We start from the raw sequence: 18,927 nt of genomic DNA, 5'->3' as shown, positions 1-18,927 counted from the left end.
CTATGTAACGGCTGTTTTGAAATGTGCTATACAAATACAATGATCATGTATCAGCTCAAGCTCAACACTGCCCCCTGCTGTTACATCCTCTGCTGCATCAACAACAGCCCAGCTGTTCACATGAATGTTTATGAAGTTGACATGCTCTCATTCATCATGTAACGAAAACACAGCTGCCATCATGTCATAATTCATAGTAACTACCACACTTAACTTGTCAAAGTGACCTTTCTGTTAACACATCTTTCACTCTGCTTCGCTGCACTGACTTACATCAGAATGCTAATTAAGTTGTATGAAGAGTCCAATAATCTCCCTAGCCCCGTCCTACTTGACGCGTTCATGGTGCCAGTTTTGGGTAAGGGTTAATTCCCGGAGCCCTGTAATTGTGGCCAGTGTAGGAGCTGAGCTGTTGTTAAGTGGCGCTCTCATTTGGACGTGGTGTGGCTATTTTTCTGGAACCAGAGAATTAAAAAAAATCATTTTAATGACCAAGGAAGAACCACACTCAGTTCTGCAATGTCGACTGAAGTTTAAGACGTCTGCCCCTCAATTTACAAACCTCTAATGTTTCCATGAGGTCATTAACAATCTGTCTGCTCTAGGGTGTTACAGTAAAGGCAATAAAAAACTGCTTCCTTTTCCTTTTTTAAAAATATTGTAATTAGACAGAAACCACATGTCAGTGGTGAGCAGGAAATACCCAACACACTCTTATCACTCCACAGAAACTCTTCTGGTCAACAAAATTTCACTCAGTAAAGAAAAAGTAGGCACTAACTTTTGACAATAAACAAGCATTTAAATCATTTCTGATGCTAAATGTGATTTAATAGATTGTTCCAACTTTAAAGTGATTATTTCCTTTCCAATTCTTTCATTTAAATAAAGAGATTATTTTGGGACTTTTGGTCTAAAAATGTTATTTTATAAATTGTGCACTGTACTCTGGACATTTCCCTGAAATTTTCTGGAATGACTGTCTCAGTGTCTGAAGACTTTTCCCACCAGCTACAGAGTCAAATGTCCAAGTGTGCCCATGTGACAATACAGTGGAAGATTCACAGCATGTGAGTGGGTGTGTTGTTGACATTTGAAAAATGTGAAACAGGAAGAATACAAATACCTCAGGATGAAAAAGATGATTGTTGATATAAACAAAAACGTGATTTCCAGAATCCAGAATTCACACGTCATGTCCTGCCTTCTGCATCCTCTACCTAGACGCCACCCCTCACCTGAGCGTTCTGGACATTGTCCTGTCATCGTGAAAGTGACTGACCCAGACATTCTCCCCACTGTGTTCTTTGTAAACATGAAAGACAAACTCGGTCTCACGAAATTTTCCAGAGTTCGTGGCTGAAAAAAACCTCAATCAGGAGAAAAGATGATATGTCTGGAGGTGTTTTTACTTTCGTGACAGGTGTATCAGACAGTTGAATTTAGCCATGGTGGTTTATTTTCTTCTGTTATGTTTCTCATGTGAAAACACAGATGAGAACAGTCTCAGTTTCCTGCTTATCAGCCTATTTATACAGTTGTATTTTGTTGTTTTTCAACTCGGCTTCCCGGGGAGAGTGTTGACAAAAAAACACTGACGAGCAGCAGAGTGTTGTGCTGAGAGAAACCCTCAATGACACTAAGGGGTAAAAATATCAATCATGTGACTCTGTAGTCGTGGTGCAGCTTATTAACCTGACAACTGAGCCTTAACTTATATTATTCCTGCATATTTGGCCACAAGGGAGTTGTGTGTGCGACATCAAAGACACTACAATCCAGTGTTTGAGTTTGTTTCGTGAACGTTCCGCTCTTCTGAGCCCTAAAGACCTCTAATCCCTGTTTTGATGATCCATTTCACTGCACTGCAAGGTAAGCTTATAAGTGCGTGTGTGCATACATGTGCAGAGTGACTGTGTCTGAGCACTGTGCAGGTACTCATGTATGTTGATATGCTGTGGCAAACCCCATTCTTAGGAGCCAGTTGCCTTTCATTCTTGGAAGCTTTAATTTTTTCCTTCGCCACACAATGACTGTGACAACCTCAGACTGCAAATCTGAGCGCTGCATGCCGGTAAAGTGTGCCAGTGTGTTTCACTGCACTGTTTTGACTGTCTTGTCACATGATATGATGGACAGCGTCTGACGGAGACACAAGTCCTTTCCCTCCAGAAGTCTGAGGACAACCAAAGGTTTCAGAAGACTTTCACTCATTTTTACTGTCAGTAAAAGTTACAGGTTGCTGACCCAAAAAATGTAGGCCAGCTGTATGAAGCTGTGCATGTATGCAGGATTACATTTTATGACTCACATAAATGAAGAGGAGGAACAAATACCTGGTGGACCTCGGGGGGCTGCCCTCTGACCCTTAGCGTGTGCTCTATCTTTGCTCTACCTGTTAGGACCTGTCTTTGACCCAGCAACTTTGAGTGCCTGGGACAACACATGGAAGCCAGAAGGAATCCAAAAATTACTTGTTGTGGTTTCCAGCCTGTCTCCCTTTCAATCACGTGTGAGATATGCTGCGGTGGTATGTGCAGGGCCTTAGCAGACGGAAACTTGCCGGGAGCCATTTAGTTACAGGGGCAAAAGGTGGCAGATACATGACAGATCATCATGCTCATGGTGTACAGGGGGAATAAACACTAAAGCTCTGATTATTGCTTCACGTGCTCAAATGTGACACTACATGGTTTTACAGTTGTTTAAAGAAAGTTGAAAGGAACAGCAATCAAATTCTAAACTGCCCCAGGTGAAGTTCAGGGACAACAGACATACACTCACTCAGGCTGCAAAACCAGGCTATTATTTACCTCCACCAACGGGCTACTGTTTAAATGTGCGATGTTAGTTAACAGGATTACACAAAAACTGAATGGATTACCATGAACTGTGGTGGAAGGATGTGGTATGGGTCAGGGTCAGTCTTAAAGATTTCTTTGATTTCTCAAAGATTCATGTGTGACTTGAAAAAACTCAGACATATATTTAAAGGGTTTGTATCGGGGAGTGTCGGAAATTCGGTGCAGATCAAAATTAAAATGCAGATAGTGGATGTAAATGTGTTTTCATAGAGGTGCAGACTTTTTCAGTTGCTGTATGGTAACAAACAGAGCCACAAACCTGTAACTAGCACCAATGTGTAGCTGAGAAACGTAATGCAGCCTAAGCTATAAGGCTTGTATTAGTGTAAGGGGACTGTTGGGCCTTGGCTTCTAGTGTTTTCTTATGTTTGTTATTTAGAGCGATGATCAAAAACTACACAGACTTCAATTTTGGAGCAGATCCAGAGGGGAACAGGAGTTTTTTTTACCCTTCTATAACACGGCTTAAGCCTTGGCAGCACACACACACACACACACACACACACACACACACATATTGAAGTCACATATAAATCAACTGACTGACAGGCTTCATTCATGCAAATGTATGTCATGTCAATCACAGTTTGTCATTTAACACCATGACTTTGCTGCTGCACCTTCCTCCACCATTTAAACCTCCTCCGTTTCTTCTGCACTTTGTATAGAATTACATACACATATTATCCATGTATCAATATTTAAATAATGTGCTGGATATAGATTGGTTTTCTGAGCAGTATATTTGTTGCCGTTCAGATTCTTTGGGATCTCCCTCAAAGAGCAGAGCTGCTGATCTCTGACTGAAATACAAGAGTAATGCGTCTACAGGCAGAAAGCCAGCGCAGCAGTGTGAGATGACGACAGGATAAACCACTGAAGACTGAAACTATAGTCTGATTTCACACAAACCAACCTTTGGCACGAGAAAGTCAACTGAACCCGTCTCATAATATTTACGTTTCGATAAGCATCTGCTTTTCACGCCTCACAAGACATCAGTAAGACTCTGGCTGTGCACTGGAATAGAAAGTCCACAGATAATGCACAGAGATAATATCATAGATGGAGGGAAAACCCAGATTAGAAGTGAAATGTTTGGGTCGGTGATTTATACAAGGAGCTGATAAGGAGGAACAAAGGCAGCAAAGGCAGATTTAGTAAAATTAGAGGAAGCTATGAAAGTTCCCCTGATCTGAAAGGTAGCAGAGATAAGGAGAATCAGGGTCCCACCGGCAAATCAAGAGATCACTCCACACTGATTATTCCTCTAATTGTATTTTGCAAACTCTTGTCACTGCCAATTTGCACAAACTTGATGCCCTCGCCCCCAGCGTGACCAGGAGGGACCTTTCATCAGGAATGCTGTAAAGAGCCTAATGAGACAGGGTGGGAGCCCGGTCTCAGTGCAATTACAGGAGATTAGGGTGCTGTGCAGGATGCATTGGCAGGTACGTGGGCGAGGATGTTCACCACCCTCCGACTGCAACACACTCCCTCTCATTAGAGTTGCCTTTCCTGACTTCACACATTCAGAGCTGCTCTCAGGAGGCGACAAGGGAGGAGGAAAGACTGATTGACTTTTAATTCATCCTTTAAGGGTTAACAGGCAAAAAAAAATTCTTTGGATTTCCATAAATTTAGATTGTCCCTCACCCTTACTGTAGTTTTCACATATCAATTAATCAAGATCAAGAGCCAAGTTGTAAAAAATCCACAAAGATTTGCACCTTTTTCCCGTTTTCATTCATATTTTATGTTTTTAGTGGTCAAATAAAAAGTGTTGGGCATTTCTCAATTCTTTTAGTTTAGATTATTCTATTGTTCCAATGATCTAAATGTTAAAAAATAAACAAATGTGGAAAATAATCATTATTTACAGCCTTGAAAGAGAACACCTCCTGAGGAAAGCATGGAGTAAAAAGAGAGAAAGTGAGAGAAATATACAGAAATGAATTAAAATGAATTGAAAGAATCAACGAGGAGTTCAGAAAAAGATCAGGGAAACATTTGTTCGGAGCTTCTACATCTCTGTGGCCTCTGGAAGCCACGCCATGCTGGCTGCTGACAATGCTCAAAGAACGACATTAAACCTTCGTATGTCAAAAAAACTGAAGACTTGATTCTGTGAAGGACATATTTAAACTCCAATTGACGGCCGATGGGAGATTGTGTTGTAATTTTAAGTGTTTAAAAAAATCAAAAGTAATGAAAAGCAAGTAAAAAAACACCTGACCACCTGTTCCTGACGCGGCGCTCATCACACATTCTTTACCCTCAGTTTGCGTTTTTAAAGGTCAGAACCTAAGACGTCGTAATTCTCTTCAAATAAAAGTAAAAAAGCAGACTTCAACCTGTTCACAGCCTTTCTATCCGCAGCCTGTTAAACCCATCACAGAGGGAAAGGGAAACGCTGCAGCGATTTAAACTTCTTCTGATCTTTTAAGACATTTACTATCACATTATCAGCCAGTTGACTTTTACAGCTTCTTCTCTCCCACTTTAAAAAATTCCTCTTAAAAAGTATAGCAACCAGATTCAGAGCAGATAAAACAAATGTGGTGATCATTATATAACCTATTGCCCTGATGTCCAACACCTTTTGACCTCTCAGCAGAGGATGGATGCTCCAGTCGCGTGTGACAAACTGCTGCAGCTGGAAATCTCACAACTTTACAATCTCTCTGTTTTAAGATCTCATGGCTTTACATGTCTCTCATGCCTCACGTGGAGCTCTGGGTTGCAGACCAAAATGGAAGTTAATGAGATGAATCATGGGCCAGCGTTAAAAGTCTTTCAACCCCACCGACACATCCCGGGTCTGATGTACAACATGAGAAAACAGGGAAGCTACAATATGTGATCTTCCCCGGAATCTATGAAGTTGCCAAAAGTGAAAGTAAATGTGATCTTTAATTGAACTATGACATGGATAAAACCACAGTACTGTGACTGTCACACTGTAGATCTGAAAGCCTGGAACAAGCTTCATGTTTTGTGCCATTGTTTACATTTGATCCAGTTATTTTGGTCTGTATGACTCACATACATCCTGTCGTCATCACCTATAACTATACTTGACACTGATAAGTTTGTAGATGAGCGTGTGTCTGAAGTGTCAATTTGGATATTGTATGCCATCAACATCATGATAGTCTTACCAGCAAAATGAATGTCCACGTCATTCAAACACATGTCACTGGTGTTGAAGACTACAAGCAATCCTCTTCTTCATCTTCTCTTGTTTAACGCCATTTCAATTTCCTGCAATTCGTTCCAAATAGCTAAAAACCTTTTTTCACACTGAAAACATATTGAACCGTGGTTCAGTTTGATCTGGAAGGAGGCCACCTCTGTTGCTCCTTATTTTCTGGACCATTGTCTGAGGAACCTTGACCTGAAATGTCCGAAGGTCTGGACCAAACAACATCACTGTGAAATAGTCTCACATTCTCCTTATGTTTGAATCTATTCCTCCTTGTCTTCTTGAAGCAGAGAAGAAGTAATAGTAAAAGAAGACATGACAAAATGATCAACCGCACTGAGGGATCATGACAATGGAATCATGTTGTACATGCTCTGAAGCAAAGAGCTCGTCCTGTTTCCAGCCATGAAGACCACAGCATGCACGTGTCTTTCATTTCGGGGGGAACTAACCTAAGTGCTCTGCCAGCTCAGCACGGATGTTACTCAAAGGGTTTTTCTTCATCCGTGTAAAAAACTTTCAATGTGAGTTAGAGTTCAGGGATTTATTTTTACAATGGGGAGGTTCCAAGGCCGGCACACTGAGAGCACCTCTAATTACATTCCTTAGACATGAAGGGAGCAGATACACTACATATTTAGCTTCACTAATCAACTGACAGTCAAACTTGTCCTCTTGCCAGGGTGAGAGGCATGTGTGAAATGGTTTCACCATCTGGTAAAGGGATGTTCTTTTCTACAACGTGACCCTTGCGGACCTTCACCCCCCCACACAACCTGAAAGACACCATCTGTGTCGCCGCTGCTCCCTCCTGTCACCGTCAGTCTCTACTCGTGACTCGATGAGTAACAGTGATGTCGTGTTGCATCCCTGCTGTTCATAACCCATGAGTCCAGCTGTGGGTGTTCCAGCCCACATGTTGGCTTGACCTCTGACCTTTCTGCCCATGTGCAATCTTAGTGCAAAGGGAGAAATCTCATAAATCAGCTGAATTAAGCTGAATTACACAAATAGCAGCTTCCTATAATCACTGGGAATCTTCAAATTTGAAAAGGCTAGAAAGACAATATCCCACAATTGGTTTGTTAAATTAAAAAAACAAAAACTATGCCCTACATGCGACTAAGAACACCATCCATACGTTTGGTCACATTTAACCTACTACAGTCGACTAATCAGGAGTAAACCCTGCATGCATTTAAAAAAAACATTTGTGTGAGCAGAGATGTAAGAGATTTATCAAAAGTAAACAAGCGTGAAGCAGTTACAGAACAGGGGAGACAAAGAGGCAGGTTACAACAGGCGGCTGGACTGTGGTGCTGAACTTTAATTGCAGACTAGGACAGTTATTAGAGGAGGAGCAGAGAAGAGCAACATCTGAAATCAACCTCGCTGACTGTACTCATCTCTGTCTCAAGATAAACTGGAGCTCACATGACACTTTCAACACAATGAAGACAAAACATCGTGAGGGAAGCAACCAGGAATATGATGTGGATCAGTCAGATGAGAGAAGTCCCATATGATATGAAATAAACTATCTCAACTCCTTTTAAACTGCAAACAAGGTCCATTCTTTCTTTGTACATCGCAGTACAGGAAGGTACTTCAGACCTTTTTCTCCATTGAGTCCCTCAACCAGACAACCTTAAGTCAAAGGTCATGTAGAACTCAACAAGTGTCCTTTAACAAAGCAATAAATTCTCACAATAGCTCCAGGGTTGCCTCGCTGACCTTGCAACCGTGCTGACAAATATCCAATTAAAAATGCAGCCTAAAATATCCAGAACTGTTCGGTCTGCCTCTCCCCACTTTTGAAATAAAATTAGATTTGTATTTCGGGTAACTGCAGCTGATGGAAGAGCATGTAGTTATCACAATTTGTGTAGTTTTTGAAGTTATTCCCTTCTTATTTTCTGTGGATACAAAGCAGCATCTCTGATGGTGTTCTTTCACGGTGGTTTATCACCGTGTTCCCACTGTCTTTTCTCAGCACCTCGACCACTAGACTGTGGAGGGTTCACTTCATGCTCCAACAGGCTCCAAAGACATGAATGACCTTATTATCAAGAGCTTCAGTCAACTGTTTATAAGCTTGAATAAAACTCTGGAGATATCATACTCAACTTCTGTACTGTTAATCTTTCTTGGAAAAAGGCTCCACAACTTCCATCTCTGCTCTCAACCACAGCGAGGTCAGCTCTTGTGTTTGTTCAAATGTGTCACAAAAAATACAATATCACAGAAAAACACATTTTGTTTTCTTGATAGTAAGGACTTTAATCCTTAAGGAATTTAATCTGGTATTCATTCTATCCCATCACAATTAGCGTTTGAATTATTGAGTTATGTCCAATGACATGTTTTGTGAGGTCACAGCAACCTTGACCTTTGACCACTAAATTCTAGTGAGTTCATCTTCAGACCAAGTGAATGTAATGAAATTCCCTCCAAACGTTTCCGATCACATTCACAAGAATGAGATGAATGTGGGGTCACAGTGACCTTGACCTTTGACCACTAAAATCTAATCAGTTCATCCTCCAGTCCACATGATAAATTCTGCTCATGGCATTCTTCAGACAAGAGTGGGATGGCCGGGCGGACGAGACAACCCAAAAATGTGCCTCCGGCCAAGGCCAACACATGTGCGAAGCCAAGAGAATAGACAATTTAGTAATGTTGGATTTATGTTCTTTAGTTTCCCCTTTTAAAACCTTGATCTTTTTGTTAAAAATATGATATGTTTCAATTAAGTTATTATGATGGACGAGTCAGATCAGACTAAGTGGCTTCATCCAGCCTATTCATACTCTTGGTGGATGAATGCTTGTCAGATGGTATGATATGCTAACCTTTACACTGACTTACAGAAGGCTGGGAGTCTGCTTTGAAGCGAAACATTACAGAATAATGATAATGATAGCCATCAGTAAAGTAGAAGCTCTGTCTTGAGTGATGCTGAGAACAAGCTGGTCCTCCTGGCAACACGACTCCTAACACAGCCAAGACATGAGCTTATGGTTCAGGAAAAAATACTATAACACAGAGAGAGCTCTGTCAGTAAAATATGTCACAGTTTAAGATCTTGAACAAATAAAAGCCTGTTAAACCTGTGGGAACAGAGTATTCTGTATTTTATATAATGCTGCATGATTTAATTTAGGTATTTCTGACCCCTCATGTTCGTGTCAACATCATTCATGTTTTTGATACAACATTGACTTTACCCCTCACCTCAGAACAGGAAACATGAGGCAGCTTTGAGACATCTAACGATTCTCGAGATGAGACAGTAAAGTTTTGTGTTACAAAGAGTGTCTGTCTGCCTTTCTGTTCATATGGCTGTCTGTCTGAGCCCAGATGTCAGCTGGTATGAAGACATCTGCCCTGCCAGCGGTCTAAAAGCCTCGGAGGCTGTTGATCCCAGTGGATACCACTTGTCTGCTGATGACAGGCGGGATACAGAGTACGTCAACCATAGACAGGGCATAGAGTTTTTACAAAAGAGACTCCACAGCAAAACAGACTCAAAAGCACATCTTAACGGTTCATTTTAAATATAAAGCTAAAGACAACATGACTTTAAACCTTGAAAACTTGGTTTCTAATCTTAAACATTCCTCATCAACGTGAACATTTATGACAAAATGATTTACACTGGGTTTGTAATGAGATTTGATTTGACAGTTTGTATTCAAATGTGGGCCTGACAGGAAAAGTTATGAAAAATGACATTTGCATTCTCACATACAGCCTCACCAGATTATTTCAGGAAAATGTCCAGTGTGTTGAGTGCAGTGAGTTCAGTGCATCTCTGGAAGCAGCATAAAAAATACAGAGATACATCTCTCTGACCCTAACCCTAACCCTCTTCAGAATTGTTGCAAATTTGCCAGAAAATCTCAGAAGAATTTTTTTCCAGGACCTTAAAATACTTGTTGAATAATTAATACCATCAGACACATGTCCTGTCTCTGATAAAACTGCTGCCATCCGGAAAGTTATTTACACAACTGCGATGACTTCTTCCCACAAGTCTCCATCAGTCATGTCACATTACACAACCGTTAAATGAGCTAATCTGTCACAATGTCTGATAGTAATGACTGATATGGTTTGAGTTCCTCAGAAAAATGGGATATATTGAGTTTGAAATGACCTGAGGAGCCTCGAGGCACCAGCTGTTGTCTTACCACAGAGTCAAGACAAAAACAAGTAATTACCGCCTTGTACATCACTGATACAACACTACTAAAAAGAAAAAACAGATGACAGCCTCATACAAGTATTGCGAACATGGCACTAATTGGCCCCTTTGAACGTCATAAACACACACACCAATCGCTGTACACAAACATGGAGGAACCACATGAAACGCACCGAGGGGACATCATCACACAAGACGGCGGAGGAATGCTGCCGAGAACGGTCTGTGGTTATTAAACGATGAGGGAATCTTTGAGTGAAGGGCGGCTGTCCTCGACCACATTCTCCTCCACGGCTTCGGCTTTTTTACGTTGACATGACAAGAGAACAGGCGGTGACTGACAGCTGTGTGAAACATGTGGACCGCAGCCATAACTGAATTATAACATCAGCATGTGAGAGCGGCCGTGCCCTCATCCCCACAACCACTGAGGTTATTTATCCAGGGCCCAAAAAAAGTGACAGCGCAACAAGAAAATGTTAATGTGTCTGACCACCGCAGAGTGTTCTTCATTATGTCGGAACAATATATCAGAGCCGTCACTCTATAAACCGGTCTTTCACCAACGATCCACTTTATACTCAGCCCGCAGCTTTTGCCGTTGCCCTCAGGACTCTTGACACTGATGTGACCTGTATTTGGCCCATGTATGAGCCCAAAAAAAAGGGACAGCTGCGAGACTATTCCTGACTGTGTCCCACTCTCATCATCCCAAGTTGTTGCCCCTGGTCAAGCGGAGTCACACGCAACCCCCCTTCTTCCTGCAGACCATTCAGTGCCAATCACAGAGCTATATAACTGCCAGACTGTTTGAGGACTGATAGCCTCCAATAGTGGGGAGGATCAGGGTGTGGGGGTCTGCTGCATAGCTCTCCACCAGCATGGGCCCCTAGGTGCCCATTCATGACAGCTATCATTCACATTGCAGAACAATGCTGCTGGATCTCAATGACAGGGAAGGGGGAGGCTGATGTCTGGGCTGATATCAAACAGTGTCTTCCAGAGGCAGAGCTAGGATGGAGACTGTGATGGGATGTCGAGATAGTGGAGTGAATTTCAGAGCTGGCAGAACAACATCCAAGCAAAGATGATGAAAAATAAAATAAAATCTCAACCAAGGTCTAACAGTCCCCTTATATTCAATCAAGCTGCACCAAATTTACACATTCATAGTTATCAGTTCCCTCATTGTGACAGACTGACTTCAACAAGCTTCATGAATTATTCCCTAGGAAACAAATCCTACAACATTGAATAAAGTGATGAAAATTTCCCAGATCCTCGTCAAATGTTCTTTCTTGGCTCAAGTCCCGTCCTTCAAGTTTCATGAAAATCTGGTCCATAGTTTTTTATGTAATCCTGTTGAAGGGGGTGAAAATAAAAACCTCTTTGGTGGAGCTAAATATCAGCAAACTTTGTCTCCATTTGTTTAAATTGGCTTGCAACAAACTATAGCTGCTTTCAGACATTCACTGAACTCCAGGGATTATCCAGAAATTATCCGGAGGGGCTAAATGTGAGAATGCAAATCACTGAGTCAGTTGCTCCAGACATTCTCCATGAGCACATGTGAGAATACAGCAGGATATTGTCTGGAGAATTTATCGCACCCGAGTTGGCGTCGCGTCCTTCTTCTTGCATTATCTCTGCGGACACCACCCCTTATCTTAATACTCATTTGTCTGACCCGTGCAATCTCCAGCTGCGTTCTTCACATGTGAAACGCAAACTCCGGAGAAAGTCCAGACCCTATTGTCTGGACATTTTCTGAAGTTGATGTCTGGCTTTGGTTTCCTACACTAGATTAGGACAGTGTGCTTTGATGGAATGGTCTTGACTACAACAAAAGGCCAAATCACATCCGTCGCGTGATAAGCTCTCAATACTACAAGTGTTGTTGACGTTTCAACACTGCTCCCCCTCTTCATGCACATTACAAGAAGGTGACGTTGTGCCAGAATACCTACTGTACTTCCTTTATTTATGTTCTGCTTGATACTTTAAAATGAGACCGTGAATAAAAGCACTGACATATGGCAACAGGATGAGCGAAACTGCTTGAGTTTCAACAGCACTGTTTATTTTTCTAAAGCCAAAACTGCAGAAAGAGACATGTTTTCATTTGATAAGATTTATTTATTTATTTCGTCCAATAAATGTGTGGGTGACAGGTTAATGTTGTGGTGTCTTAGGGGGGTTTGATGTCAGAAACAGGAATCCTAAGTCTTGTTCGGATATTAGACCAATAAATCAAATCTTACACAAGATATTTTTATTCTTTCTCTTTCACTTGTTTTTCTTAATTATTTGTCTGATGCGATGATGTTTTGATGGATTCCTGATAATGTCCACTCTCTCTCTTCCCTGATTCATTACCTCCGCCAAGGAGTTTTTTGATTGAAAGCAAGATTACAAAGAGAAAAACTAAACAGATTTTCATGAAACTTGGTGGGACGATGCTGTGTGAGTCAGGGAAGAACTCATTCAATTTTGGTGCAGATCCAGACCAGGGGGCGAGATAAGGAGTTTTCCAACATTATCACCAATATCCCAGAGAATAATTCATGGATATAGATGAAAATAAATTGAAAATGAAGAAATGTGTTGCTGTTCGATTGAATTTAACGTGACTTGTTGTGCCATGGTGGAGTGCCATTCTAATTTGTGTGTTTGACAGCAGGATTACGCAAAAATTGCGGGAGGGATTTCCGTTAGATTAATAATTTACTTTTTATGAGTTTTGTTGAGCAGCATCCAGGAGACCAACATAACGCTCTCTCCCACTGTCAAGAGTGACAACCCCCCTCATGCGCACTTGCCTTTGCTTCAGCACAAATCCAGTGATACAGTGGTTAGCAAACTGTACATCATTATGTGTCAGGGAAAAATGCAGCGGTGCTCTGCAATGACTGATGAGCTGCTAGAGCTGAGATCAAGGAGGGCAGGCATCCTACACAACATACATGCAGTAAGTGAAAGCCTTCTCACACATCATTCAGATAACATCATTCAATCCATTGATATTACAGGGGATTCAAACCCATACTCTTCGTTCCTGGGTATTTATGCCAAGTCTACTACTTGTAACTATGTCTATAGGTATAACTCTAGGTTAACCTGTTCCTTTAATGTAGGAGTGATCCGCAAACTGGTTCAACACATGGTTTCCATCTTCTCAAAGACCTCCACTAGGCCCATCAGGTCCTGCATGTTCACTTACTGTGGCCTTAAGCTGTGCTCGGCTGCACCTCATTGAGCATGTGTGGTTATGGATCCTCAGTCCTTATGATTAAGTCTTTCATTCAAGCATGAAGAAATCAGAAGTAAGTCAGGTCAGCTTCGGTGCCGGCGAGAGCCCTAATCATATGGAGGGGCTGTCGGTGCCCGATTTCCAAGGGCTTGATCATGATTCCTATAGTAGCCACGACAGTCGCACCACAGAACAGACTTGAGTCTGGACATTTTCTGGAGATTGCCTATCACGTATGAAGAGTGCATCAGGAGACTCTCTGAGTCAAACTAACAGACAAATGTCTAGAACATTCAGGCAAGAGGTGGCATCTGGGTAGAGCACGTAGGAGGAAGGACATGTATAAATACTGCTGCAGAAATCATATGTTTTTGTTTACAGTACATCGACACTAGCATCGGCCATCATTGTCAAAAGTTCGGGAATCTCATTGTCCTTTCAATTTAAAATCTTTGTCATGATCTTCTAAGTGTGTGGCTCTTCTCTTTCATCCACATTTTCCTGCTGTATTCTCACACGGGCTCACTAAGACATTCTCAGGACATTTGACTTTAGGGTCTAAGTATCCGGAGAAACTGATTCTGATATTTGATTTCTCACATACGTCCCCTCCACAAAATTGTAAAAAAAATATCCAGAGTTCAGTGCATTTCTGAAAGCAGTTTAACAAGAGTTTATCAAATGTCTTTTTGGGACCAATAGTCCAAACCCCAAAGGAAATGATCACTTTAAGGAAGTCAAATAAATCACATTTAACATCAGAAATTATTTATATGGTTGTTGAAATGGTTGTGGATCATTTCAGAAAAATGTAAGGAGTTCAGTGCATCTCTGAAAATAGCTTTAGTGGTGAGCTGGGAGATATAAGATGCTGGTCGGAGAGTGTAAGGTCAGGTCAGACCATCGTGAAACAAAGGAACCAGGATTTGCAGTTGTCTCTACTCTTATGTAACAGAAGTCAGTGTCGTCTGGGAGGGTATAACTGGAGGGAGAGATGGATGATTCTGCTAAATTGTTACACAAAGAGGAATTTCCTGTCGTGTGGTGCTATCAGAAAAACAACAGAACCCTCCACTGTTTTACTTCAACAGCTAATTCAACAATGGAGTTGCTGATTAAATAGTTGGACTTCTGGTTAAAAAAACAACCTATGCTTATGTGAGAAGATTCTAATTCACTCAAAGTGAAAGGCGATCTCTAAATGATGAGATGAGTGAAATGGATCAGAAAAACAGGCTCCAGCAAAGAATAACAAAAGCAAAATTACTTAACACTTTATTTCTGCACTCGATACCTAAGAATCGCTTGAGTGGGGCAAATTTAACGAAAACAAACTTCTGCTTCCAGACATGCACTGAACTCTGGATATATTCCTGAAATTGTCTGGAGGGGCTTCCTCTGAGAACACAAATGTCAGAGTCAGTTGGTCCAGACATTTTCCAGAAAAGCTCCTGTCAGCCCTCAAGTGAGATGTCAGGAAAATGTCAGTGTGAGCAAGTGGACTTGTTGATGATTATTCTAACAACGGCAGATACAAAACTGGAAGAAGTCTCAGATGAAGATGTCAAAATGGAAAGACAACGAGATGTGAGAGATTTTTACAATGATTCAATGTGGATCTGCATCTTCTACCCAGACGCTACCATGTTCCTCTCCTGAATGTTCCTCTCCTGAATGTTCCTCTCCTGAATGTTCCCGTGATGTGCACCTGTCTGATCCAGAAAATCTCCTGCATTCTTCATATGTGAAAGGCAAACTCCAACAAATGTCTGGACACAATTTTCCGGATTTCATGTCTGCTCACAGCTTAAGAAACACAGTAGGGATGTTGGTACTCACCATACTGGCAGCTGGGTCCGTTGAACCCTGCAGGACAGTCACAGAGCTGGGTGGAACCCACCCGACAATGGCCACCGTTGAAGCACACACCATAGCTGCACACAGCTGCACATGTCCATGTGGACAGACAGGGTGGGGAGAGAAGGACAAAGAAATAGGTGAGCAAAGCAAAGCATACACCTGGCTGTAACCATGAGACATCAACATCGGCATTTTTAAACTGTGAACTCTTTCTATGAAAGCCTCATCATCGGCCTGTTCACTAAAGTGGAACCTTGATTCTCCTTCATTCACACTATCCAATGTAAGAGGAATCCATCACTTGGTTCATTCTGAGCAGAGACTCAGGCATTAAGCCAAATGAAACTCCATCTTCATAGAAACACAGTGTTTACCACGACTGGCAGAATTAGTCTCTGTGACTTTTAAAGAAAAGTGTCTTCTTTCCTGCACAGTTGGAGAACTGAGAATGGCATGTGAACTCTTGATCACTGTCACAAGCTGTGGTCATACAGACGTGCTCGTGTAAGTCAGGGGGTAAATCAAAGAGCCACAGGGTGAGCATGTCTCGTTCATCTCCCAGAGCCGACGGCCTTGCGTCCATAAATCCCTGTGAGTCAAACTGCTCTCGCTCATTACAACGTGACATTCAAAGAATTCAGGACACAATAACAGCGAGAGGCTCTAGGAAGCTCAAAACATGTGCATCCACCTCAGAGGTGCACCATCACATTCCATTCCTTCACCTTTAGCTGTGTGTGCACATACCGTGCATGTGTGCTGGATGCTCACTGTATCTGATGTGTTCTGAGGCTAATATCCCTGAGAAGTAAAACAGCTGTTTAAGCCAGGCCTGCTGTTTGCACTCTGCTGGGCAGAGTACAGTGCTTAGTGATGACAGGTCTCGAGGATTGATGTCTGTCATTGCTCCTCCTGACTGGCAACACATGGACACAGGGAGTGAAGGAGCACAGAGCAGGTATAATAACAGGAAGAATTTAAGAAAACGTCTTCTGCCAGATACACATTTTTCAGCCCATCCAGTCCAATCAGAGGCAACGTGACCAATCATCACACCAGGTGATAGATGTTCGGACGCTATTTAAAGGCCATGTATGGTCATGATGATGATATCGGAGTGGCTGAGACTGTTCAAACAGAAACTGTTATTTCACTTTAACCTACAAATTTTAACTTTCCACAATCTTTTGTATATGAGTCATTTTTGAAGAAAAAAATACTATTTGCTCGTCATAGATTGTGTTAAATTATACATTTGGGGCTTCTCGCAGTTTCTGTTGTATTTCTTTGTAAATTAATAATTAAAAAATACATCAAATTCTTTGCATGCATCTTTAAATATTAAAAGATCAAACATTATATGACATTTGCAGATTAAAAGAAACAGATTTTTGATTTGATTGATTGATTTGCTTTTACAAAGAAAAGCGTTGAAATACTTGTAAAAAAAAAAACAGAGGCAACAATCCTGTGCTAAGGAAATGAGGAAGTGCTTCAGGGTGTGGAAATATAGGCTATATTTACAGATGGCAGCCACAAGGAATAATATAAAAATAACATTTACAGAAAATAGAGGAGGACATTAAGACATGATTTCTAATAATGACAAATGAGCCAAAGTAATTTCACCCATGTCTCTCAGTAGAATTACAGTGAGACTGGCGCCTGTCATCTGGCCACACCTTAAGGCACCTGCTCAACAGTACAAATAACCCACACATAAACATACACACATACACTGCACTGTACAAAACACAAGCCAAAACAAGCCAGTGTGTCAACACAGAATACTCTGCAAACATTAGAAACCCATGTTGTGCTCGATAACTAATAATCCTACATTTTGCCCACTGAAATCGTACTCCAGCAGGAAGACCCTCTCACCACTGCTAATCTGCACATGATTACTTCCAGCTCCTCTGGACAGCATGTCTACAACAGCTACGATACGCTGCAGTGCTTCAGTGTACAGTAACACAACTATCCCCACTTCTGTGATTATCTCATGTGAGGGAGATTTGATGTGGTGAAAGCAACAGATGAGAGACGAGCAGAAGGGGAAAAGAGCAACACACAGTGGTTTGGTTTAATTGCACAGTTTCGACTGGATCCAAATCCTTTAGGACAATGATATAAAAACCTCCAGCTGTGAGGGACATTCCTGAGAAAAAGCTTGAGATGAACTCAATCGCCAGCAACAAAATACGAGGTCAGATGTCTCTCAGAGTCACTTTAGGGGAACTTCTTTAAGAGACAACATGGGGAAACTACCTTTGACCTTCTGAGATGTGAGACACAGGATTTCTGGCAGCTGACCAGAGCATTTTTGGGCCACCCCCGCCCTGATCCCTGGCTTAATCTTCCCTGAAATAATTCCATAATGTGGCATGCAGCGTGGCACGAAACCCAACTCATCTGTGGCTGTGAATGCCTCAACTCTATTACAAAGACACCTTCTCTGAGAAGATTTAGCAGCTTCCCCAAAACAGGGAGCAGGGTTCAGTGGCTTGCGGCGAGAATTTGAAAAACAAACAAGCAGGTGTCACAGCTTCTGAAGGGGACGACCACATCCACGCAGAGAGTTCATGTTTGTCAAGGCTCCGTCGATCCGTTTAACCCCCAGAGTGAGTCCCAGAGGGAGGCCGCATTTAGGACAACTCGCAGACACAAAGGCCCGGCGCGAGGGCTCCGTTTGGTGCCATAATTGGTACGCGCGGAGCCAAGCACTGTATTTTGAGGCAACAAATCATGTTTTGCTTCGCAGAGGAATGTGTCATTTCAAAGAGTTCCAGTGAAAACTAGGGCCAGCTCTGTCGGATGATCTCTGACAGGTTTCTTTGAAAGATTTAAATACCATTTGAGCAAGATACAAGGTCAGTTTGACAAAAGAGGCACAATAATGCTCAGCAAAAATGTCTTAGTGTGCAGGACCCAACAATGAGAATATCACAGGCTTTGCCCTACATCATATTATCACACACATATCATCACATACTTATATTCATATTTACATAAAAGTAAAGGGATGAAATATTTTGTCTGATATCACATAGTTATACCTGATACATCCTTTCACTTTTCTTTCTAATGTTCCAGGGATGTAAATTAGACAGAATGATGGAATGCATATCACTCAGACTAAACAGGAAACTTTCTGTATATAAAATTTATAGACATTGGTCAGTTTTCTGCAGCCTCATTTATTTCACCCAGTGTTTCAAACTGAAAAAATATGTCATGGCACTGAAATCCTGTACAACCCTTATATGTAAACTTATTCATCCCCTAATTGACCAGTACAAATATATCAAATCTGTTATATATCTGTTCCTTGATGACATTTGAACTCACAATATGTAATTATCATTCGTTTGATGATGTTGATAAGCAGCAAGGGATCATGGGAGTTGTTGTCTTTAGCAACATTGCAGATGACAGGCCTCAAGTACAAATAATGTTCAGGACATGTATTAATGTTTTGTTCAGGTTTTTCTATGAAGAAGTGCTACATATTCTAACATTTGTGTCTCGAGGACTA

General features: G+C 41.5%; 1 protein-coding gene across 1 annotated transcript in view; it reads right to left on the bottom strand.

Moving 5' to 3' along the window:
* Positions 1 to 18,927, bottom strand: part of megf6b (multiple EGF-like-domains 6b) — a 58,640-nt gene that overhangs the window by 32,421 nt on the left and 7,292 nt on the right. Inside the window, exon 4 of the mRNA XM_020096679.2 lies at positions 15,369 to 15,473. Coding sequence (XP_019952238.2) covers positions 15,369 to 15,473 — 105 coding nt within the window. The remainder of the gene's footprint in view (positions 1 to 15,368; positions 15,474 to 18,927) is intronic.

This window comes from Paralichthys olivaceus, chromosome 2 (assembly GCF_024713975.1).
Source record: "Paralichthys olivaceus isolate ysfri-2021 chromosome 2, ASM2471397v2, whole genome shotgun sequence".
Taxonomy (NCBI): domain Eukaryota; kingdom Metazoa; phylum Chordata; class Actinopteri; order Pleuronectiformes; family Paralichthyidae; genus Paralichthys; species Paralichthys olivaceus.
This window is presented reverse-complemented; position numbering and strand designations above follow the sequence as displayed.